General features: G+C 42.8%; 1 protein-coding gene across 1 annotated transcript in view; it reads right to left on the bottom strand.

Moving 5' to 3' along the window:
• Positions 1 to 26,890, bottom strand: part of LOC132847168 (polyamine-modulated factor 1-binding protein 1) — a 186,243-nt gene that overhangs the window by 95,534 nt on the left and 63,819 nt on the right. The window contains exons 6-7 of the mRNA XM_060872234.1: positions 19,852 to 19,998; positions 19,182 to 19,265 (exon numbers count right to left, since the gene is read on the bottom strand). Coding sequence (XP_060728217.1) covers positions 19,182 to 19,265; positions 19,852 to 19,998 — 231 coding nt within the window. The remainder of the gene's footprint in view (positions 1 to 19,181; positions 19,266 to 19,851; positions 19,999 to 26,890) is intronic.

Here is a 26,890-nt window from a genome sequence, read left to right as displayed (position 1 = left end):
TTGTAGATGATTTTTCATCTTAAAAAAAAACTCTAATCTGGTCTTCCTGTTTTTAGAAGCTTACCGTTTACATCTTGTGTGACCAACAGTGTTGGGCAGTAACGTGTTACTGTAACGAAGTTACTTTTGAGAGTAACTAATACTCTAACGCATTACTTATTAAATAAAGTAACTCCGTTACCGTTACCGTACGGTGCGTTTGTCCGTTACTTTGTACATTAAGTCATTTAGGCTGAAGTGTAGCCTACAGACTGACCTGTTTACAGCAGCGACGCATTGTAGGATCGGTGGATGCCAACCTGTAAACATGAAGACGCCGCGCTGTGGGCATGTTTCCGTTTATTCAAGTATGCGCGGCGGTAAAGGCGAGTCGAGGCGAGAGCAAGACGAGTTTTTCAAAGTGGAAATACGCTCATTATTTCACTTTAGCTGAGCATAAAGACAAAAACCTTTTAGTCAAATGTAAGCTGTGTCTTTCTGGTTCGAAGGTCCTGTCTACTGTGATAAACAGCAACTCCAATCTGGAGGTAGAAACCACATGCCTCGACGAAGCTAGAAGCTAACCTGGTGTCGGTGGACACACTCGAAGTGAGTCAAGCTTCTCCAGTGAAACACCAGCGACTAGATTTTAACCGAACTGTTAACGAGGGACAGATCAACAAACAGTTTTGTGTTTGTATAGACCAGCGGTCTCCAATCTTACCCACAAAGGGCTGATGTGGGTGCAGGTTTTCATTCCAACCAAGCAGAAGCCACACATGATTCCACCTGTTTAATCAGTTGTTCTTAGCTTTTAGTAGACTCTGGTGTGGCTTCTGCTTGGTTGGAATGAAAACCTGCACCCACACCGGCCCTTTGTGGGTAAGATTGGAGACCGCTGGTTTAGACCATAACGCATAAAAGGGCATTAATGGGAACATTAAAGAACGTTCTTTAAAAACTAGCACGACACTGGTGACCAACCCCCTGGACATCACTCTGATGAAGTCTTCTCTTGATCGTTGACATTCACACAGATAATCCCACTTCTTCTAGTGTGTTTTGATCTGGTCAACTGTTGTAAAGGTTTTGTCTTCACTGAGTAATGACTTCTCCAGTTATTCACCACAACAGTTTACTGTGGAACATCTGTGGGTCTTTTGTTGGTCTTAAGCTCACCAATTCATTCATTCTTTTATAGAATCGACCAAATGGCCGAATTGGGCACGACTAATGCTTTTGTGATCTCTGTGATGGGTTTGTGTTGATTTTTCATGCTAAAGATGGTTTGCTTCATGAGCAATAAGAGCTCTTTGGAGTCCATTTTCAGAGATATTCCACATGCAAATGCCACACTTACAATCAGCTCTAGACTCTTCATCTGCTTACTTGTAAGTGAAATAATGACTGGATAACAGACATCTGCTCTCGGGTATGGCCGTAATGCTAGGGTGAGCTAAGAAATAAATAAATAAATAAATAGATAAATAAATCACATTAAATTTGCCTCAACATTTAGAACTTCTCTCTGCTGCTTACAAACTGTTCTCACCATGAAGGAAACATCTTCCTCAACAACTAAAGCCTAATTTAAGTATTTTAAGGTCACAAATACGACTCCCTGGGTGCAGGAGGGGAGACCTGTGGGCCGGCCGGGTGTCTGGCAGGTATTTACAACGAGTTGGAAGCAGGGCTACGCTGGGAATAGCACTTAAAGGGCTCTGGCTCTGGTGGATCTGACAGACGAGGCTGCCGAGGCCACCATAAATGGATTTCTTATTTCAATCCCAATATAACTTTCAATGCTGGGTAATAAAAAATGTTGGGGTGAGAGGACAGGACAATACACATGCGTCTTCTGTGGTATCTCAGCCTGGCATGGGGGCTTTTAGAGAAATTACGATGACAAACGCCAAAGCAAGAATCCATTGAAATGCATATATCAGAGCAGGGATGAGGGGAGCTTCCACAACAAAGTGCTCTCTGGTTTGACCATTAGGATTTCCCCCTGGAGCTGCAGAACCAAGAAAATGAAATGTATATAATCCAGAATTGTTTGTGGTCCTGACAGGATGGAAATAGTCAACACATTACCTGCAGAACGCTAACTAGCTGCGTTAGTTATCTGAGCTGTGTCAAGGCATAATAACTCCGGTCCAGAAGACTTGGGGAAAACTGAATCTGAGTAATTACAGAGGTATTTAAGCCATACATAACCTGGGGTGTGTTATGTAGTAGCATTTGAAGGCCGGAATGTTGAGCCTCACACACCTGACCGTGTTTAAGTCCTTTGGTTGAATTAAACGCTGCAGACGTTTTTACACGAGACGTTTCCATGGTCCGACTTCCATACGAAGCCTTCACACTAGTGTTAATTTCGTCAGATGAGACGAGACGAAATATGTTCGTCAACAAACTTTTTTTTTCATGACCAAGACGAGACGATGACGAGACTGCGCCACTGTCCAAAAACGCTGACTAAGATTAAATTAACATGCGTTATTGTTGACGAAAAAAGACGAGACGAAAATGTTTTGTATAAAATAAAAACTAAGATAAAATCTCTCTTCATTTTCGTCTACAATTGTCTCTGCTTTTTCATCAGCTGTTACGCCTTTAAAATATTCACAATGAGTTCGCGACTTCGCGCTGTTTAGTGTGTGCGTAGAAACAATTCGTCCACACGCCACTCAAAAAAAAAAAATAAATAAAAATCCCGAGCACAAGTCTGGTCTAGTCAGGCTTTTTGTGTTAAATTATAATTCCTGTCACTGCTCAGGCTCTTTTATTGTACATGACAGCTTATGTCCCGATGACCGGTCTTTGCATTACGATTAAAAGCAGTATCAATAAAGTAAAAAATGTGATGTGCGGTCAAGTTCGAGTGAAACATGTGAAACACTTTTTTTACTGAAATGTTTATCAGTAATAATCTCAGTAATAATGTGTTATTTTAAAAAAAGACTACAATTTTATGACTAAAACTAGACTAAAATTAAAAGACTTTTAGTCGACTAAAACTTGACTAAGATACCTTGAGTTTTCTTTTGACTAAAACTAGACTAAAATGACGAGACTTTTAGTCGACTAAAACAAAAAAAGATATGTGAATGACTAAATATGACTAAAACTAACAAGGACATTTGGCACAAGACTAAGACTAAGACTAAATTAAAAAAACAGAAGCATGTATACATACATGGGCGATACTGTGAATTGGAGTTCAACTAGCAAAGAACTCAGTTGTTAGATACATTCGACAAGGGTTTGGCTTGAAGGCATGAGCTCGTTAATGGTTTGGAGCTGGAACGCGGCCATCTACGGCCCACTCAGGAGACTCTGGCATTTCTAGGGGTTGCAGTAAATCCAATTAGCTGATGCGATGTTAATTCTGAACAGCGTTTCATTAAAACCTGGAAAAAAAACAAAAGATCATCGACGCTGAGGACTCGTGTCCTTTGATGTAATGTAATAAGGCCACATTTTGTTTGTTTTAATCGTGTTTAAGCGGTTGGGGAAGGGGGTGGGGTGGGGTGAAGGGGCGTCTCTGAAAACGCAGATCTCTTCAAGTCAGGGATGTGGACTGCTGTCCTTCAATCAGGAACCTGATGAAAATCATTAGCTAGAGACGTGTGTTTTGTTTTAAACGTCTAAGTTCAAAATTTTCAAGCGGACGCCGGAGACGACTCGGTGTTGCCGAAACCCTTCAATCGATCGCTCGCGGTTTGTTTACAGCATAACCTGGGATTCCAGCCACAGCTTTTACAGTATATTTTTGCTTTGAGAGACTATTTTGAGCATAATTTCGCTTGTTCAGACATTTATGATGTACATTTATATATTATATTCACATTCTTGGTGCATAAATGATTTATATTGTGTTGTAAATGTGAAAGGAGCCGAAAGAGAAAAGTACTGAGACTGCATTCAATTTGTAGAAACTCGTCGCATTTTCTTTTTCCGGGGGATTAAGGTACTCTAAAACAAAATCATTCACTGTTTATCAGCAGAAGGACTGCTTGAACCGAGGCAATAAGTCCCATATCAGGAGTTCTATCTCCATGAGCCTTTGTAAGTGTCTGCGGTTCTTGATTATCTCCCTGACTTTCTAGCACCTTCTGCTACCACATGCTGCGATGTATTAACCGAAATAAGGCGGCTGTCCGGGTCGTCCTACATTCGCTTTTGCATCTCTCCGTCCCTCACTGATTCCCTCTGCCTGCCTGCTGCTAATCAGTGACCGAAAACCCTGTGTGCCGCATACATTAGCATTCACCGCTGCTCCTCAGCCTCCTCCCGTTCCTCACCACAGACAAACAAAAGGTTACACCTCTCTCGTCTCATCTTTTCTCTCCGCCGCTCTCTTTCCCCGGCTCTTTCTCTGGCACGTCTTCGTGCTTTCTCGCCTCGTGTTTGAGAATTTCCGCTCTCTTATCTGGCGCAAACAGGCGAGACAAATGCTTTAACGAGGGCAGGCGGCGTGGCGGAGAAGACCAGCAGATAAATCATAGATGAGCCAGCATGAGCGCTGTTAACATAATCCCTGCATTCTCACCTCGCCGGTGCTACGAGCTGCAGCCGTGTTGTTCATCAAAAATTGAAGCATGAATAATTAGACGAGGCTGAGTGTACGCTGCACGTATGTGAGTCGGTATGTGGGGGATGTATGATGCACTGCGTTACATGCTGATGCAAAGATCTGTGTTTTTTTTTTTTTTTATCATAGCAGTGTGTGTGTGTGTGTGTGTGTGTGTGTGTGTGTGTGTATGTGTGTGTATGTGTGTGTGTGAGAGAGAGAGCAATAAAGCGAGATCACGTGTGTATTAAAGACTGTCAGTGTAAAATGCTGATGTACAGCATATTGCTTTCACTCTTCCCTCCACTCGCCTCCTTTGTGATCACCAGGCAATTACTGGAAAGAAAAAAAAAAGCGTAGCATCGTGTCGTTCTTGTCCTCCCTAACTTTAATTGCTTAATGCGTCCTTTACTGTCGCCCTGCTCCCACTCCGCTCTCTCTGGTATACACTGGCTGCTTCTCGGTAATTAAACCCAAACCTGCGAGTGAAGAAACGGCAACGAACGGCCGCATACGGTCCGCATCCGCAGACACAAACACGCTTCTCTGATATCTGCCAACAGCAGCTTGTTGCCACAGATTAAAGATGGACACGATAACGTTTTTTATTTCATAAAATACAAATATAATAAGCTCGGAATGAAGGCTAACAAAAGAAAAACCTCTTTAAAATAATCTTTTTAAATGTTAGTATATAAAGCTTAAAATCTACATCCAGTTTAAATCTTTAAAGTGTTTTATTACAGGATCTGATAGATATAATAATAGATTTTCTCTGATATTTGATCCACCTTATATTAAATTCTAATAACGGCTTGATACTAATACGTCGTACGTTCTGTCTGTGCATCAGGGGTTTATTCCGGGTTCTCCGGTTTCCTCCACGTGTGAAAGAGATGTGTTGTAGGCATATTGGCATAAACTGTCTGTAGTGTGTGAACGAGTGTGTGTGTGTGAGAAGGCCCTGTGATGGGTCGGTACCCTGTCCGACGTGTTCCCTGCCTTGTGCCCTGACTCCAGGTTCCCCATCATTCTTACCGTAGAAAAACATTTTCGAATCTGAATGCAGCCTTTTGTACTTTTCTACTGACTAGAAAAATGAGTTGCAGGACCAAAAAAAAAATCCTGTTTAATTTTAATTTCATGCTGGACTGCGTTGTGTAGCGTAAAGCAACACCGTGGCTTGAGAATAAAGGCTTTTTTATGTTCACCTTAAAAAACAAAAAAAAACAATAAACGGCTTCCTAGCAGAGCAACAGAAAATGCGCAGCCAGGAGACCGCGAGTTCGAATCCCGGCGACAGCCAATCGTCCGGCCTCTGGTATCTCGTGCATGTGGAAGAGGTCAGAGCGTGCTTTGTTCTGATTGGTGAAAAAGAACGCTGTCTTGGAGGAAGGATGTGCTAGTGTTCACTGTTCCTGGCTGGTGAGTGGGAACTGGAATATGAGCAGTTTGATAGAAATTAAGGGGAGGAAATGACGAAGGTCTAGGGGTCAGGCGCTCAGTGCACGTGACCTTATTTATCATTTTTCTGATGTTAAGTTTAACAAAAATGTAAAGTTGAAATGTTAATGTGGGCGAGATCGTAATCACACACTGGTCACATGCACAACGCACAAGAAGGAGAAGAAACACGAAGACGAGCACAAACGCCGTTCTCGCCTTGACAGGCGCTCAAAGAGAAACTGTTATAAAGCGGGAGCCCGGAGTTCGCTCTGGAACTGTCGGGCGCAGTAAAAATTCCTCTTCTTTAATTAACTTTTATGGCTGACAAAGAGGACATGCTGACACCTGTCCTACATTGGGCTGCAGTTTATTACACTCGCACCACTCATCATGTACACGAGGAGTGGCTATTGTCCCGGTGTGTGTGTGTGTGTGTGTGTGTGTGTGTGTGTGTGTGTGCAGACAAGAAAAGAGTCCTCCTCTTGCACCGTCGCTTCAGAAAGGAACTTTTCTCATGTTTGTCCGGCATCACGTTGTATCAAACTCACGAGTCAAACATTCATTATATCACCACCTCCTCCACACGGCTCGACGTGAGCTTGTCTAAAAATACTTCACAAAAAAGCCCCGGGTCATTTCCAGCCGAAAGATTCTCGCCTTTCGGCACGGACTGTAATTAGCGCTGCTCAGTTAGCGCCCGGCTATCTCCTGCTTCAGCAACAAAAGGAAGCTTGATTTGATCAAGATGTGAAACACGAGCCTGCTGGCTGTGGCGGATATTAGTCTACGAACGGTGCCGTTCTGGGGATTTATGTGAGAGGGTCATCTAGAGAAGGCGTATTTTTTTTCCCTTTCTGTCTAGTTTCATCCTCTATACCTCCGAGTCTATAGATAAAATGAGAAAATAAAAATCTGTGACCTTGTGACTGGAAGGAGAGGAAGCACACGGATGTCTCGTAAAGACGGATAGTTGATTAGCAGTTAGGAGACTAAACCTCGGTGGAGTGTTTCCCTCAAAGCGGTGCGTTTTTTGATTTTTTCCGCTGAAGTGCTGTATGTTTAGCATTATCTCAGAATAAAAGAAGCCGATTCGATAACAGCCGTGTGTCGTGTATTTCTACGTTTAAAGCTCTATTCACATGGGAATTGAACATCAAATAACTGAAACGAACTCAGAAGAAATCTCCAAGTGGAAAGCATCTGCTCAAGTGGAAAGACTAAAGTTAAACAATATCGTGATGCTATTCATCGATATAACTGCAGAATACAGCTTTAAACTGTCGTTTTCTTACGTAGCCCGAACCCCGACGCTCTTACGCGCTTATCCTTGCAAAATTGACCGCAACGACTCGGAGTCAACAAAAGCCGTGACTCTTTTAATGCGAGCGTTTTCGATGTCCTTCAACACACTTTAAATGTACTGTACAAGCACTTTTCTGAGGTCACTATACTACAGATGTCTTTATTCAGTCTTTATCTGTCACTATTAGAGCTCTTAAAAATCCCAACAATAAAAAAAAACGAACTTACAGAAATATGAATATCGTTCGGATAAAAATTAATTTTTTTCCAAGGCCTCGGTTTTTGACATTAAATCAGCACTGGATTGTGTTCAGAGAGAAATTCAGTGCATTAGTATACGATACATGTGTACATGTAGAACTTCCTGGCCTTTAAAGCTGCCCTAAATTGCAGACGACATTCACGAGGGGTTTGTAACGTGAAGCTTGTTTGGAGCCGTTAAGCCGAGATGAGTCGAGTCGGTGCGAGTTTGTCACCACGTGGCGATGCGCGACGGACGACTAGCTATTGACTTCCTTTATTGATTTTGGCAAAGAAGTGTAATATTTAAAAATCACAAAAAAATTTTTAATACAATGTGTTGATTGCAGAGGCTTAGGAAATACATACAGACCTAAAACTCACACAACACCAGTGAAAAGCAACATCCAGTCCAGAAAAAAAAAAGTGGATCACACGTAGGACTCGTTATCTGGCCCTGGAACGGCAAATAAATCCAATTTATCCTGAAAGATGATTTAAGCCAGGCTGCGGCCTCGTTATTCTGCGGCTACGCACCCGCCCTCCCCTCAGCACCCTTTTCCAGAACCTTCCATCGAGCCTCTGGAGTTTCACCCTAACTTTGAGAAACACTAGCCATGCTCTCTGAGAGGTTTTATTGGATCCTGATGTGGTGTGATGAAGAATGGAAAAAGTGCTTAACTACATTATTAGTACAGAGGGCGCGATTAAAAGTGTCCTTGGTGATGAGGCTTTAAAGCGACACGGCTCTCGGCCCGGCCTGATTGATGGCCTGGGATGAGTGATTAGATGTGGAAGGGGGGGGGGGTTCTGCAATAATCCGGTCCTCCTTTATTCCTGCAGGAGCTCGGTGTCTCTTCTCCTTTTTTCCTCTCCTTCTGCCTGCTGTAAACTATTTTACTGCAGCATAGTGAGCTTTACAGCCAAGGAAGCCAGAGAAGAAAAGAGAGAAAGATGACACGTGTACATGTCTTTAATTCTGTGGAGCGCCGAATGCAGAGGTTCATTACCGCTGCCTGTCTTTCTCTCTCACGCACAGAAACGCTAGGGAAATGAATTCTGTTGTTACCCGGCGTCAAGTCACAAGAGGATTGGAGGAGCGGCCGCTTGCGCGTGACTATCCGTCTCGCGCCTTCCTCCGCTGCCACACTGTCCATTTTGCTGCAGGGAGATACGGCACCGTGTCGAGCTGATGAATAATAAAACAGGACTGGTTTGCTTGGAAGGAAAGAAAACAAAAATGAGGGGAAAGGAAAAAACAGCATCCCGACAAACACACACTCCACGGCACACAGTGCATTATCGAAACAACAGACTACAATAATGCCATAAATAGAAAGACAAATCTGAATCCGGACTGAAGAAAAGACCATTAAAAACAAACATACACCGAATCGCAGGATGTGATGTATGGATGTGGAGGTGTGTGTACAGTATGTGGAACCGTGACAGAACAGACGGATGTAAAAGGATGCTGGGTAAAGCTCCAGGGTTTATAGTGTGTTATGTACAGACCCGTGATTCATGAAAGACCGGCGAGTAGGTTTAATGATGATCTGTGCCTCGACTGACTGACGTAAAGCAGCAGAAGGAAAACTAGTTCTCATGCCATCGCAATTGTTCCACAAAGCGAACGTGCTGAAATTAGAGAAGGTACAATATGGAACACTCTAGTAATTCATCCACTATCTGTAACCTGCTCATCTGCTTCCTGTCTCATGAAAAGGTCTCTGGAGGTTGTAAGGGGTTGGTGACTTATTCCACACTTGTAATAACGAATAAAAACAAACACAACAGAGAATTGAACTGTTTTTATGAGACATCAAGAAGCCAACACAAAATGGAACTTCCTAGAAGTACAGAATGCAAAGGTTATCCAGTAGTCACGCCATCCTAGATAACTACGACACACCAAATGATTGTGAAGCCTTCACACCTATAAGTCGTGGTCTAATGGTTAGAGAGTTTGACTCCTAACCCTAAGGTTGTGGGTTCGAGTCTCGGCCCGGCCACGACTGAGGTGCCCTTGAGCAAGGCACCGAACCCCCAACTGCTACCCGGGCGCATAAATGGCTGCCCACTGCTCCGGGTGTGTGTTCACAGTGTGTGTGTGTGTGTGTGTGTTCACTGCTGTGTGTGTGTGCACTTTGGATGGGTTAAATGCAGAGAACGAATTCTGAGTACGGGTCACCGTACTTAGCCGTATGTCACGTCACTTTCACTATATGTGATTCTTCAATTCTTTGCCACAAAGTTGGACGCACACAATCATGTAGAACGTCACAGTCTGCTGTAGTTTTACAGTTTCCCTTCACTGGAACTAGAAACACTGTTCCAGTTTGACAACATCCCTGTGAACAACGTACAGATCTCCACGAAGATGCGGTGTGGAGGTGAAGGTCTGGACTGGAAGAACTTGCAACAGAGTGTCCTGCACAGAGCCTTGAATCTGACTCATCCCCAACTGAACACCTCTGTAATGAACTGGAACTGGAGTCTCCTTAACATCCCAACATCGGGGTCTGAACTCATTAATACTGAATTTAGTCTTGGAACTAAATCTGGAATGGGATGTTTGCCAAGAAGAAGAATCAAATTCAGCAGGAGAGCTGACTTAGGGATGGAAACAACAAGAAATTGGAGGTCTTTCATTCGGTCCTTTGACTTTCTTCGATCGTTTATTTAGAATCAGTGCCGAAAACGAAGTCTCTGCTACACAGACCATCAACAGTAGAGCTGCTTTCACGATAGCACTTCTCTCATCCACGAACGAGTCCCTCTGGTGTGTGGTATTAGGACAGGTCGCATCAGAGTGGCACGTGCTACGGGCCGATAGAGAGGGTTTTAGGAGATGGAAACGAAAGTGGAAGGATCTCACAGATTAGCAGAGAGCCAGAGATGAAAGTCCTGATCAAAACGAAAGGGATAAGAAAAAGAAATGAGGTCATTATTTACATCGCCCACACAATTAAATCTCTTATGTATTCCATCTCGGATCCTGTCGGGTGTCTCGGATCCTGTCTGGTGTCTCGGATCCTGTCGGGTGTCTCGGATCCTGTCGGGTGTCTCGGATCCTGTCGGGTGTCTCGGATCCTGTCGGGTGTCAAACTGAGAGGAGAATGAGGTAGAGGAGCGAGAGCTGTTGAGCAGAGTTTATTAAAATACAACCACACCTTTAGCCAGACCGCAAACAAACCACACACTTGTTTGCTGCCACCTCAAATCAAAGCGTTTTCTTCTGTAAAGTCTTGATTTTAAAGGCAAAACAACAGAAGATATCAATATGAGGTATATTAGATATTTAAGGAGGAACCAGAGAGGAACAAGAGCCTCAAAGGTCTTCCATCCGTTGACGGAATGCACAGATTCGTTGACTTTTGTGGACAAACAGAGGTTTGACTAGATAGTCAGCAATTCTAGTACTTAACCCCAGTTCATATCGACTCAGCTGACAGGAAGCATGTAATTGGTTCTAGCTCTATCACTTAAAGATATTTTAAGACAGGACAGGTACTTATCGTGATCTGGTTCTTTCTGCTTTGCTAGGTGATCACGTCCGCTATCTAAAGGTGCCAGAAGATGAGATTAGCGTGAGTTGAAGTGTCTGGATGATAATCTTACTCCTTACTGACTGGCAGTGATGTTAACGTTAATGTCGCAGAGGTTTGCTCCTCCCTCCGTCACGTCTAGCCAAGCAAAGCGTCTTTATTTTCTCATTTTCCTTCCTCGGGTATGAAATCTACAGCTGGCAGGTTATTTTTAAAAAAAGCTTTTGAAGAAGAAAGGAAACGTCTGTCAACGTTCTGACAGAAAGGAGGCAATGCTGAGGAGGTTTCAAACGAACATCTGCCTGATCCATAAATCCTTTTTTACTCCGTCGTACACGCGCGATACAAATAAATACACATCTCAAATGGAGGGTAAACAGTGCGCAAGTGAGACCTGTCAGTCTGTGCCATAAAATCATCTGCATCGCTACGGTACGAAGTGACAGTCCGGGAGAAGCTAAATACGTGTGAAAGAAAAAAAAAAAAGCAACAAAGGAAATATTTTCTGGAAAATAAACTTCACTAGAACACTTCGGGTTCAAAGTGTGATTTTTACGGCTGCTATCGTCACGACGTCGCGCGTAGCGAAGCTGCTATTAAGTGCTGTCCGACTCTCAGAAACGGTAGTCGTTGATAGAATTGTGTTTTTTTTTGTTTTGTTTTGTGCACAACACCAAACATCTCCTTTCCATAGTTGTGAGATATAACTCTGGACAAGATGGCAGCCCTGGGGTTTAGTCATGCAAGAGAACATCAGAAATTACAGAGCAAGGATGACTTTATACTCTCACGCTCCCGCTCCATTACGGCCGCTCGGATTCGGCCTGCCGCGCGAATATATTGTGTTGGCAAGCCGAGGGATCTGAAGTGTTCGCTCTTAGCTAAAATGACACGTGGAGGAGATCCTCACATGGCTATCAGAGTCATAAAAGTGCCTTCAAACTGCCATCAAACTCTAATAGCTCCTGTGGCTTTCTAACTGCAAATCACTGACTGTAGAAACACGAGTACACAAATACACACTCCGCGTCCAATCTGTCAGCGTGTGTGTTGTGCATAGTGCCATATTCTGAGAAAATGTTCACCCTGCGTTTTATTTATTTATTTATTTTTACATCGAGAGCTGAGGTGAGCGCTTCTCGACTCAAATACCCACTCTGCAGCAAAACGAGCAGAAGAAGAGGATAAAAGTGAAGCGATTGCTTCGGTTTGAGGAGGCGTGTTCTTAAACCAAACTAAAACAAAAAAATGGCTTTCTTAAATTTCTGGCCACACAAAACCGAACACAAGTGTTGAGGTGATACACAAACACTTCAAGTGTAAGATGAGTTTATGTGTGTAGTGAATGGTAAAAACACCAAAAGGGTGAAACAGGAGGTTTATAGTGCATCTAGAATAGAACAGAACGGGGCATAGAAGCCTTTATTATCACCACATGTACATTACAGCACAGTGGAATCCTTTTCTTCACATACCCCAACTGAGGAGGTTGGGGTCAGAGTGCAGGGGCAGCTATGATACAGCTCTCCTGGAGCAGGGAGGGTTGAGGGCCTTGCTCAAGGGCCCAGCAGTGGCAGCTTCCCTGTGCTGGGCCTTGAACCCCGATCCTCCGATCAACAACCCAGAGCCTTAACCAGTTGAGCCCCCACTGCCTCTACTGTTGGGTTGATGCCACTGGAGCTTTGGGGGATTTGGAGGGGATGTGGTGGCTGTGTTGGACTACCAATCAGAAGGTTGTGAGTGCGAATCCCAAGTCCACCAAGCTGCCACCACTGTGGCCGAAACCCACAATTGCTCAGATGTATAAAACAAAATCCACTATAACGAATAAAAACAAAATTAAACCGACTCAGTGTTGCCTTTTATTTTGTTCATTTTGGGTCCATCGATGAAAATATTTCCAGATGAAAAGTCCGGTGTGTTGCCAGGCAACACAGAGATTGACTGCCAGCTTGTAGAAAAAGTGTAGTAACGGTTTGGGTGTAAGGAGCCATTGATAGAACGTGCTAGAAGCTGTTATCCTGTTACGTAAGCAGCACTTTGGGACGTTGTTTGTCCGAACTTGTGGAAAAAAAAACGTGGTATAAAAGTCACACAAATCTCATGGATTCCGTCTGAGCCTGATGGAGATGTGATGTTTTCAATGCAGTTCTATTTGTATAACGCTTTGATCAATGAAATAATCGATCGGTTCAGGATACAAATTATAAATATTGATTGACCCATTTGAGCGAGCCAGAGAAAAAGTCCTGAGATGACACGAGGCAGCAAGAAACCTTGAGAGGAACCAGACTGAACAAGGAACCTTCTCCTCATGTTGGTGACTCTGGAGAGTGTGATTATATATAAATCATTTCTTTTCTATAACAATGTGGTCAAAACAAAGCAATTGTGCCACCAGGAACTTCATTCCAGTTAGAACAGGAAGTGTGTCTTCTCTGTCTGAAGGTATGTTGATCTGTTCACTGGTGGAGGCTTGAGAGCATTGCATTGAGTTGGTATCGTTGCGTTCTAAACCATCTTCATGCTTTCTCGTTGGTACCATCCACAACGATCCCATGTATCTCCAGACTGTACGGGTGGAGTCATCTGTGCGATGAGAACTGAACTTCTCCAACCAGAAGCATGACATCAGGATGGGATCAGGTATAATAAATAAATAAATAAATAAATAAATAAATAAATAAAGCAAATGAAAATACTGCTTTTGAATGTTTTCAAAATATCTCTATACTTGTAGTTGCTTATCTGTTTACTTTGGTGAGAACGAGTCTGTACGACATGCACCACAGGCTTCCAGCAGCTGTAAGAAACCGTATTCAGGAAGCGAGAGAGAGAGAGAGGGAGAGAGAGAGAGAGGGAGAGCGAGAGCGAGAGAGAGAGGGAGAGAGAGAGGGAGAGCGAGAGCGGAGTGGCCCAAGAATGCAAATTGGACTAGATGATTTTCACTTACTGAGCGAGGTGCCTGGGTGTTCACATGAATTCTCACAAACAGGAATGTGAGATGGAGTTTGCTTCACAGCATATGGAACAGAATACTTGTGTTAAGTTTGTGTGTCTGTGTGTGTGTGTGTCTGTGTGTGTGTGTGTGTCCCTCTTAGCGAGGGCACAGTAGGATTAAAGGCCTATTAATGGAGCTTTTGCATACATGTACATGCTTGCATAGACAAGGACACACACACACACACACGCACACACGCACACACGCACACGTCTTCACACAACTTATTTTTCCTGACCTGACATGTTAGCAGAATTTTCTTTAATGCTTTAATAATTTAAAGAGATAAATTCTTGTCCAAGTACAGAGCAGAGAAGTTCAAATATGAATGGGAAAGCTTGTGTGTGTGTGTGTGTGTGTGTGTGTCCCCTGGAGAGAGCTACATGACTCGAGAAGCAAACGTGTGATTTTTTCCCCTCTGAGCTCACACAGACTCCACGGTATTGACTGCCCTGTAAGTAATTCGACTCCTGTGTAAACTTCTCGAGGCCTGAAGCTGCATGTAAGTTCAGATAAAAGCAGATGTGATCACACAGGAGGTGTGGAACAAGCCGTACACGGGTTCACCGTCACACACGGATCACAGATTGCTGCGAGTTCACTTCTTCTTCTCCATGAGCTCTACCTGACACTCCGAACACTCCGTATAACGCCGCACGCTGACAGGCAGACGGAAATCGTTGTTGTTTTTACTGTAAATAATGTTTAATGCTTTGTTTCTTGGGAAGAAAACCAGACCTTCAAGCAACAACCTGTGGAGTCCAAAGCAACTTACACAAAGCTACAACCATCAGATTTTGTACATTAATCAAATGTTTCTAGACAAAATTTGTTTCTTTTGCTTTGAACGGATGCTTAGATTTTTATAGTTTTACATCTTTCGCATCTCTGAGTCTGTTTACGTCTGAATCGTGGAACGTTCTGCTTTTGGCTCGACACGATCCACAGAGGAGGAAGAGCTGAATGAAAGTAAACCTGTTCATAAAACTGCTCAGAAATACAGACACGGAGAAACAAAACGAAGCTAAACTCGGTGTTAAATATGCGATTCAATAAATATATCAAACTATCTCGTGTGTAGCTGCCAGCTTGTTTTCCTACATTTACAGAACGTTTGGTTCTACAGCTCTGTCTCAATTTACCAGCTTACATCTACATAAAAAAAAAAAAGTAAAAATAATGGCACCCCCAAAACCCACAGCTCGTTTGATTTACCTGGATCGAGTCGATTCATTGTAAGTGGACTCGGAGGGTTCTCTGTGACTCACCAGGATCTGAGTATGATGGATGGATGTGTTCTCACCTGTCTAAAGAACCTCACAGAGAGGAAGAACACGCCAGGGTTTCACCTGCACCCCAAACCGCGGCTAACGATAAACGAATGTAATATCGTAATATCGTCAATCAAGAAACGAATCTAAAAAGTTTCACCTTAGTAAATAAAAAAGGAAATGATGATGAGGATGATGATAACAAATAATTGTATGAGAGGAATCGGTCACACAGTGTGTGTTGGGTGTGTTTAGAGGACGGTGCTGAATGAAGGGGAGGGAAACAAAAAAAAAGGGGAGAAAGAAAGAATGGAGCGAAATGGCGGGGGAGATGTAAGTGCACGATTTCCTCGGTGGCGCTGTCACACGTCAAAGCTGCACCGAATCAAAGCAAGCTCTTTTTGATGAATATAAAGCACAGAGTCCTGCTGAGAAGCACTCTCGCTCTAATCACGCACCCGCGGTCAGAAAGATGCCCCCGCCTTCTTCTCCCAAATGAAAATGAAAGCAGAAGGGGGAACAGGGGAGGAGGAAAAGAGAGAGAGAGAGAGAGAGAGAGAGAGAGAGAGAGAGGACACAGAGCACACACCGAAACAACAAAGGCTTACTTTAGAACAGCAATAAACATCCAGCCCCTCCTGAGATTTCAGACCGGAGGAGTGGAGGGTGGGGGGGTGGGGGGGCACAGCCAACGCACCATGAACAGATTTTTAGCCCTAAACAGACAACCTGCACCCTCCAGCTCATTCGCTCCACAACAAAACACAGACAGCGTCTCTTTAAATAACAGCCCCGCAAACACACACAAACACACACAGCAGTGAAACAAAGAAGGGTTCGAGTATTGTGTGAAATTGTTCTAGCAGCACTCCGTGGACGGAGCTCAGATTATCTGACAAACAAACAAACAAAACAAAACAAAACAGCATATTATCTCGAGAACGGATTTAAAGATCTTTAACAGATTTCTTTAAAAGGTGAAAAATAGAATTCAGATGAACTCATTTAAAGCCTGGAAAATTCGTCTCTCGGTCAATTTATCGATCGATAAACAAACAAACAATACAATAGTGATTAATAATAATAATAATGATAATAATAATAAATAATAATAATAATAATAAATAATAATAACAACTTATAATAATAATGATAATAATAATAATAATAATAATAATAATAATAATAATAATAATAATAATAATAATAATAATAATATCCAACAATTGTTCAAAAGTCTATTGCTAAATAAATAAAAAATAAAACTATTTTTTCTTCACAGGATCTGTTCCACCTCCCTCATGCCCTCAGTTCAGCATTTCATTGACCTTTACTCTTACAAAGCTGGGTCAAAGGCACAACAGCCCTTAACTGTGTGTGTGTGTGTGTGTGTGTGTGTGTGTGTGTTTTCTTTGAGTGTGTCCAGGTGTTTCCGGGCCCCTCTTCATCATCTCCATGTGCTGGTGTACACTACACGTGCCACACTAGGTGCTCAGTCTAAACACTTCACCTGGATCTTGAAGGTTCATGACCTCCTGACCCACAACTCCACACCCAGACGCTGGTCTCTGAGCCCAGGTGTATAAATACTGTGCCACGTCACTCCGCCCTGCGTCCGGTCACAGGAAATAAACACAACTTCTGCAGAATGGTTTCTGAACCATTTTTATAATAAAGTCAAACAATAAAAAAATCCACACTCTTGTGTTGTGATTCGTGTCAAAATGAACTGTTTCGTGGAAACTTGCTTAATTATTATTATTATTATTATTATTATTATTATTATTATTATTATTATTATTATTATTATTATTATTATTATTTTCTTTTTTATGTCTAATTTTGGAGCATCTGCTGCATCTTATGTAACAGACTTAATTGTAATATTTTAAGATTATTATACATGTATATGTATATTTTAGATATATTGTAGTGATATTCAGTATTTTTTACTTTCTCCCATTAATATGATTCTATTTTAAACTTGTTTTAAAAAAATAATTTTTAAGAACAAAAATATCAATAAAAAGTCTCAGTGTGTTATCTTTAGTATTATCAACCCACACCAAATCATTTTAATAACAATTAAACAAATTGTAGAAGAAACACACACACCACCAGGAGCACACACACACACACACACACACACACACAATCACACACCACCACTGAGAACATACACACTCACACACACAATCATACACACACACAACCAGGAACACACACACACACACAATCACACACACACCACCAGGAACACACACACAATCACACACACACACAATCTCACACACACCAACAGGAACACACACACACACACACACACACAATCACACACACAACCCCCCCACACACACACACAAACACACACGCACACAACCACACACACCACCAGGAACACACACACACAATCACACACACACACACACACACACAATCACAGACACACACACACACAGACAACCACACACACACACACACACAATCACACACACACTCACAGACACAGTTTTACAGATCTGACTGCAATCTTGCCTCATCTAGAACTTTCTACATCACGATTAGACCCTGATTAAAATTGCACAACATTACAATTCATTAGACTTCACCGCTCCGCTTCATCAGCACACAAACCCACTGCCAGATGTGAGAACATGCCAAGAGTCTCAGATCAGAACTAACATGTGGCCCATCTGCTGTTAGAGCAGGTTTCACAGACACTCGCTCTTCCAGCTTCACGCACTCCGAGAGCCAATCAGAGATCTGCGGCCTCGACGGAGGTTACAGCTCTTAGACTGCTATCATCTTTCCCTTGGTAAAGTTCTGTAACCTCATGTGTGCTTCTCATTTCCTCTGAAGCTATTAACAAGCTTCCGCATCCTAATGCTTCAATAGATTTACTTTCAGTAGGAATTCTGTTCTGTCTATTAACAGACATCAGCGACGGCTTGATGATGCAGAAAAGAATTTAATTTATGGATTTAAAAGACAGAACCTAACACTATAGATGGCCAAAAGTTTGTGGACACCTGACCATCAGAGTCGTGATACTTCTTGAATGTTCCTTGTCGTTCTCAGCTGACAGGAGTGGAGTGGAACATCATGTGGTCTCCTGCTGTTCGAGGTTTGACGTGTGGTGTGTTCTGCGATGCTTTTTCCACCCCGGCTACATACAGGATGTTCTTTTTTTCACACCTTTCTGTCGTGTGTGGAAGATCCCAGGAGATCAGCATCTTCTGAAATGCTCGAACCGGCCCATCTGAGAGGTTTTTAACAAGAAGCTCTTGTCCTGTATCAGCATGATTTTATACACTTTGCTACTGCCACCTGATTGGCTGTACATGTGTGTATTAAAGCGGACGGTCGGTGTACGTCTATATCTATATCTGTCATATCTCTATCTATAGGCAGACAGAAGGTTCTTAACAAAGTTCCTTCTGAAGTATCTTCTTCCTTTGTAAAAGGATTACGATAGAAATTTTAATCAAATCTTAAGCATGTTACTTTAAGTGAGCTGCCACAGGAAACGATCGGATGTCTTCTTTCACTTTAGCACTCAACCGTACTTAATGTAGAACAGGAATTCTCTACCTGCGTCTCCATAACATTACAGCTGGATAATCACGTTTGCTTAGAACATTTACGAGCAAATTCGCTGTGGTACATGTAACGCAAAAAAGTAAGTACATTATGTCTTTAAAAAAGAGAAACGCTTTGGGACTCCCTTACTGAAACCTTAGAACACGTAATGTTTCAAACACACATACACACACACACACACACACACACACACACCTAAATGATATGATGCTACTCACATCTCTGTGTAACACACCGGTGCTCGCAGCTCTGTCTCTGGCCTCGTGTCTGAGCTGAGTGATGGTCTGTGCTGAGCTCTGTAACTGAACACACAACGATTCTGCACTTCATTTAAAATACTGAAATGGTATTAAATTTGTGGCAAAAGTATTGAGATAAAATAAAAAACAGCTCAAATGTTAAACAGCTATTCGTCCAAATTTGCTGTTTACTCTCTCACTCACTCATCTTCTACCGCTTATCTGAACTACCTCGGGTCACGGGGAGCCTGTGCCTATCTCAGGCGTCATCGGGCATCAAGGCAGGATACACCCTGGACGGAGTGCCAACCCATCACAGGGCACACACACACACTCTCATTCACTCACACAATCACACACTACAGACAATTTTCCAGAGATGCCAATCAACCTACCATGCATGTCTTTGGACCGGGGAGGAAACCGGAGTACCCGGAGGAAACCCCCGAGGCACGGGGAGAACATGCAAACTCCACACACACAAGGTGGAGGTGGGAATCGAACCCCCAACCCTGGAGGTGTGAGGCGAATGTGCTAAGCACTAAGCCACCGTGACCCCCTCGATTTGATGTTTAAATATGTCTAAATAATCGCTCTTCTTGTCCACAAGCTGAACCGAGAAACACTTTTTAACAGATCATAAACACACCTCCTGTGTGAGCTCCTTCACCCTGGTTTCAAGCTGGACAAGCTGCTGAAGCTGCCTGAGTTTGTCCTGGTCCTTCAGGGATATCTCCTTATGGAGCTCTGTGATCGTGTCCTGGAGATCCTGTATCTGAGCTTCACGCTCCTCCACCTGCCAAGGAGTGGAGATCATCATCATCATCATCATCATCATCATCATCATCATCATCATCATCATCATCCTCATGAGTGCTGTATGCAGCATATTCCCACTTTGAGCAAACTCAAAATTTAAGACCACAAAATGTATGATATTTGACCCCCACAATGTGTTGAAGTCTCCATTCTGATTGGTCAGGAGATCCTTCATATTCTATAAAGTCACTGGATTATACAGTAATAATGCGTCGAATTCTTGAGGAGACTCCAGCATTGGCATCATGAGAACGTCTACGCTTGAACAAAAGGGACGTTGAGGGAACGACAGTTGTATCTGCCGCTGTGAACGAGATGAGGAACCAGATCCTTTTGGAGATGTTTCACAAGACATAAATGTAACTATAAACTAGTTTTTTTTTTCTTAATAAATAATTAAATAATAGTCATCTTTGAAAAATCAGAAGAGAAAAAAAAAACAACCTCCTCCTAAGTTCACTTCATCACAGCATTCGTTCTGCTGATTATTTTCCTAGTAACAGTTTTATTTATTTACACTATTTATTTCTCTCTCACTCACTCACTCATCTTCTACCGCTTATCCAAACTACCTCAGGTCACGGGGAGCCTGTGCCAATCTCAGGCGTCATCGGCCATCAAGACAGGATACACCCTGGACGGAGTGCCAACCCATCACAGGACACACACACACTCTCATTCACTCACGCAATCACACACTACGGACAATTTTCCAGAGATGCCATTCAACCTACCATGCATGTCTTTGGACCGGGGGAGGAAACCGGAGTACCCGGAGGAAACCCCCGAGGCACGGGGAGAACATGCAAACTCCACACACACAAGGTGGAGGTGGGAATCGAACCCCTAACCCTGGAGGTGTGAGGCGAACGTGCTAAACACTAAGCCACCGTGCTCCCCCACTATTTATTTCTGTGTTTCTGTAAACGTAAGCTGTGACTCAACAGTTAAGGCTTTAGATTACAGATACGAAGGTCAGCGGTTCGAGTCTCTTCCTAAGAAAAATGAATGAATGCATACGGTATCTAACGAATAAAGGCTTCTTCATCTTTATCCATATTTTTTTGGCTTTAGAGTCCTGCTGAAAGGCAAAAGACTGTAGAAACACCATGTCTGATCTGTCTCTCACACACACACACACACACACACACACACACAACACTTAGCAGGTAATAATAAAATGGCGATACATCCGAGACCGAGATGACACACTTGTGATAGACGTTACATACGTGTGGACATGCTCATCAGGGTTACACTGCTGAGAAACGGACAAATCAGGTCACTCCATCCTCTATAGCGAAACTGGCCTCTGTGACCAATTAGAGTCAACTGGTCACGGTGGAAAACTGAGCGAGGTCAATCTCACAGCACACCTCTCTTAAAGCTACATGAAAAAACGTGTTAGGAGTCGGTTGTCAAACCGAACCAAACAAACCAGCGTTTTCTAAACGAAGCTGCTACTTCAAATAATTCATGGCATCTTCCATATAAAAAAAAACAAAACTTTGACAAAAGCAATATAAAAAAAACAAAGCAATGATTTCATACGTGACGGCATCAATACGACATGATCTCTGTTCAGAATCAGGTATTAATGATTCTAACAAGAAGGATAATGGTGTAGAAAAGGATTATTTTTTACTAATGGATGGCAAGTCAACAGATAGGGTGCCAATACTTTTAAAGGCGAGTGGATACGAGCGTGTGACGTTACGTGTCAGAATATACATACATACAGTTGTCCTCGGTGTGTCGAGCATTTTGATACGTCACACGTGTACTGCGTTTGCGAAAACTTTGCGATTCTGTTCGTATTGGGGGTCGACACGCACGTGACGTCACGTGACCTCGCCGGAACACTCGTGATAAAATCCTCCTCATTGTGGTGAGCATTTTAAAATGTCACACGTCCATGTTGTTTTTTTTTTTCCACCCATTTTAGTGGCTGGCGTGACATCAACAATAGTCAATCCATTGATTGAAAAAAAAAAAAACGATTCATTAGAATTGATTTTTAAAGTGATGTCAATCCAAATAGCCTGATCTTTAAATATCCACTGAGTCTTTAGCAGATTAATACGTGTGATCTGATAAGGTTCTCCTCGTCAATCCCTGACTTACTCTCTGTCTCTTCAGTATCTGGTCCTGTTTAAAAAGCTCCTGAAAACCCCTTCGGTTTACTGCGAGAAAGGTTTGTAAAATAAATCAATCATTGAATCCATTTGCATTAGAAAATCCTAGCAGGCTCAGATGTGAGCACTATAAGATAATAAGCAGCTACTGATTAAAGAAACTGTAGCCCCGCCCATCTGATTTCTATTGGCTCACAAGGCTCAGGATTGTGAATTCACTGTGGAACGTTCACTATGTAAAGTCAGTGTGAAATGAAAGTAGCTACGATGAGACACAAACGTGTCTCGTGTCCTGAGTCCTTTCCCCTTTGTTGAATTGACTTTTCTGAGGATTTTTTTTTTGCATTTGTTCTGATTAGTCTTGGTGACGTCGGTGATTAGTCTGATTAGTCTTGGTGACGTCGGTGGTTAGTCTGATTAGTCTTGGTGACATCAGTGATTAGTCTGATTAGTCTTGGTGACATCGGTGATTAGTCTGATTGGTCTTGGTGACATCTGTGATTAGTCTTGGTGACATCGGTGATTAGTCTGATTAGTCTTGGTGACATCAGTGATTAGTCTGATTAGTCTTGGTGACATCGGTGATTAGTCTGATTGGTCTTGGTGACATCTGTGATTAGTCTGATTAGTCTTGGTGACCAGTCATTAGTCTGATTAGTCTTGGTGACATCGGTGATTAGTCTGATTAGTCTTGGTGACGTTGGTGATTAGTCTGATTAGTCTTGGTGACGTCGGTGATTAGTCTTGGTGATGTCAGTGATTAGTCTGATTAGTCTTGGTGACATTGGTGATTAGTCTGATTAGTCTTGGTGACATTGGTGATTAGTCTGATTAATCTTGGTGACGTCGGTGACTAGTCTGATTAGTCTTGGTGACATTGGTGATTAGTCTGATTGGTCTTGGTGACGTCGGTGATTAGTCTGATTAGTCTTGGTGACGTTGGTGATTAGTATTGGTGGCATCGGTGATTAGTCTGATTGGTCTTGGTGACGTCTGTGATTAGTCTGATTAGTCTTGGTGACATCGGTGATTAGTCTGATTAGTCTTGGTGACATCGGTGATAAGTCTGATTAGTCTTGGTGACGGCGGTGATTAGTCTGATTAGTCTTGGTGACATCAGTGATAAGTCTGATTAGTCTTGGTGACGGCGGTGATTAGTCTGATTAGTCTTGGTGACGGCGGTGATTAGTCTGATTAGTCTTGTTAACGTCTTCTGAAACTTTGGAACATTGTTCAAATTCTGTAAAACATCATGGCTAAACCCTAGATAACAGTTGCAGTGTTACTTCCACGTTGTTTGTTTGGTACTCATCTATTTTTTCCGCTCTTTCGTTTACAGTTAAGGGATCTGACACATCCTTCTCTGTAGAATGACGTACAAAAGTGCTTTCGCTAGGTTACAGACTAAGGATACCATCAGGCTAAAACTCTTTTGGGAGGAAATACAGCACCCAGTTTTCCAAGTGTTTCAATAAGAAGTAGATCTTATAATATAATAGAAGACTTGTGGTCAGAGGTTGTGGTCAGAGCACAGAGTCAGACATGATACAGCACTACTGGAGAAGATAGGGTTAAGGGCCTCCATTAAGGGCCCAACAGTGGCAGCTCATAAGTGCTGGGGCTCGAACCCTGATCTTCTCATCAACATCCCTTCTTCACCTGTTGGTTTAAAGACAGTCAGTGACTCGTGTCTCCAGATGGGAAGTTCATTCCACCACCTCGGTGCTAGAACAGACCAGAGTCTTTCAGGTAGATTTGTTTTTTTTCCAAGTCGCTACTGCAAATATGAATTAGTTCTTAATGACCTGATAAATAAAAGTAGATAACAATGAACAAAGACTTAATGCTCTGTGCTCACTGACCGTAAGTGATTACTGGATTTTACACAAACTTTTATGACTGTTATCTCAGACTCTATGACTTATCTCAGACTCTATGACTGTTATCTCAGACTCTATGACTTATCTCAGACTCTATGACTGTTATCTCAGACTCTATGACTGTTATCTCACACTCTATGACTGTTATCTCACACTCTATGACTGTTATCTCACACTCTATGACTGTTATCTCACACTCTATGACTGTTATCTCACACTCTATGACCGTTCCTTCCATACGGATCCTCAGTTTAACACACGCACGTAACCTCAGATAGAAAACAACTGAAACCCAATTAAAGCCATGCTCATAGAAGAGTGCATTATATATATGTATATAAAATTGCTAGTGGAATGCACGTGATTTACATTTTAATTAAGGCGTATTATCTGCCCTTTTAGAGTCACGTCATGTGCTTACAAAATCAATTCCTACTAAAAGCTTAATTGAACTTCCATTTTAATTAAACTTCTGGTGCTGATAACAGAACCCTGTACATTTCAGCGTAATGAACCGAGCTGCAAATGTCAGTCATTTTCTAATCATATTTTAATGTCAAGATCTAATCATCTTTGGATTACTTTATCATACCTGCAACAGATGCTAAGCTGTTGGGTTTGTAGCTTAATGATCAAATAATAATAATAATAATCCATCTATCCATCCATTTTCTACCGCTTATCCGGGGCCGGGTCACGGGGGCAGCAGTCTAAGCAGGGACGCCCAGACTTCCCTCTCCCCAGACACTTCCTCCAGCTCTTCCGGGGGAATACGAGGCGTTCCCAGGCCAGCCGAGAGACATAGTCCCCCCAGGGAGGTTGGACATGCCAGGAACACCTCCCCAGGGAGGCGTCCAGGAGGCATCCGGAACAGATGCCCGAGCCACCTCAGCTGACTCCTCTCGATGTGGAGGAGCAGCGGCTCTACTCTGAGCTCCTCCCGAGTGACTGAGCTCCTCACCCTGTCTCTAAGGGAGCACCCAGCCACCCTGCGGAGGAAACTCATTTTGGCCGCCTGTATCCGGGATCTTGTCCTTTCGATCATGACCCAAAGCTCATGACCATTCAAATACCCCTTATGAGAAATTTAATATCAAGGTCTGTGTCGTTGCCCGGTATGGCGCAACCGGGGCCCCACCCTGGAGCCAGGCCCGGGGTTGGGGCTCACATGCGAACGCCTGGTGGCCGGGTCTTACCCCACAGGGCCCGGCCGGGCTCAGCCCAAAGAAGCGACGTGGGGCCGATCTCCTGTAGGCCCACCACCTGCAGGAGGAACCGTAAGGGGCTGGTGCAATGTGGATTGGGTGGCGGGGGCCTCGGCGACCCAATAATAATAATAATTAAAATAAAAAAGGTTTGACTAGCCACTCAAACAAACAAACAGAAATAAATATGAATAATGGTGCTGCTTTATTTCTTCATGTGTTTTAAATATTTGTGTTCGTTCAAATATAAGATAAAAAAAGACCTCAGTGTGCCAACAAGCCGTCGATTTCTCCATCAGTGTCTCCATCTCCCCATTTTTCTAGCCCAGTCTGGTTAATTGGTCCATTTGTGGAATTACTGTAGTCTATTTTGATCTATACACACAGTTTCAGTCTCTCAGATACACCCAATTCAGTAAAATACTTCACTTAAAATACAATGATGCAACAAATGCCATGAAAAGAGGAAAGAAGGAGGAAAAAAACCCACAGATCTACAGCCATGAGAATGTGATGAGTGTCTGAGGTATTTTGGACTGGAGCTCAATTTCAGCATCATGCAACACTCAGGGTTCAAATCCACAGCCTACAGCGGACAATGTGTGTGTGTGTGTGTGTGTGTGTATATATACGCTGCTGGGAGAACAAAGGGAACAGAGGGGCTGAGTAAAGGCCAGGCCTCGGAGCATCCTCTCCCAGGTGCTTTCAACACACACACAACCAGTGCAAAGCTTTAAACCGCCGCCACCCCGCCCTCGGTCAGGGGCCGGCTTTCAACCCCTCTGTTTGTTCACTTTGACTGCAGGATGAAGGTAAGTCTGCACTCCCACTCTAGCACTGCAACGCTTTTATATCATCACTTATCAAATACGAATACAGAATTTCACACCAAAGAGAGAATTTTTAATGAAAAAAAAAAAACAAACAAACTTTAAACTGATTCTTCTTTATCTATGATGTTGTAATATATCCCTGAGACGTAGGTGAACGTTTGGTATCCATAGTAATGATGGGAAAAGAAACCAATCGACTTTACAGTGCGTGACGATTATCTGCACGTTCTTTATACTTTCTACTTTAAACTTCCCAGTTCTGACATAACTCATGGTGTGGAATCGTTTTTAATCCTATAAAGTTTTATAAGATGATCTGAGAATAGAGAGTGAGGAATCTGAGACCAGTCCTCAGTCTTTTGTGATTCATGCTGCTATCAGCAAAGGGTTGAAACTCATAATTCCTGACCTCGGACCTAGAAAAAAAAATTCCTAAGGAGAGACCGTACTCCAACGTCCTCAAGAAACGTGAAATGAAAATCACTGCTTATGGCACTAGCGCTAGTTAAAGTAAAGCCGCGTCCGGAGCTTGATTCCGTGTTTAGTAGCAGATTTCCTGGAACATTAAATGTAGGGTCTCCTGAATTCTTCTGAAAACTGAGCTAAACGCTGTTACTACACAAAACACGGTTGTAGCTGCGTCTCTACATTACTACGATAGAAAAGAGGTGTTATTTGTGTAGTAACAGTGTTTAGCTCAGGAGTTATTGACTCAGGAAACTCCAATCTGTGAATATGTGACCAACTTCCTGCTCCTTCAGTTCTCTCCAGCGCTGGAAAGCTGATCCTATATTAACACGTCCTACTTCTTACCTT

Source organism: Tachysurus vachellii, chromosome 1, assembly GCF_030014155.1.
Source record: "Tachysurus vachellii isolate PV-2020 chromosome 1, HZAU_Pvac_v1, whole genome shotgun sequence".
In the NCBI taxonomy this organism is placed as follows: Eukaryota; Metazoa; Chordata; class Actinopteri; order Siluriformes; family Bagridae; genus Tachysurus; species Tachysurus vachellii.
This window is presented reverse-complemented; position numbering and strand designations above follow the sequence as displayed.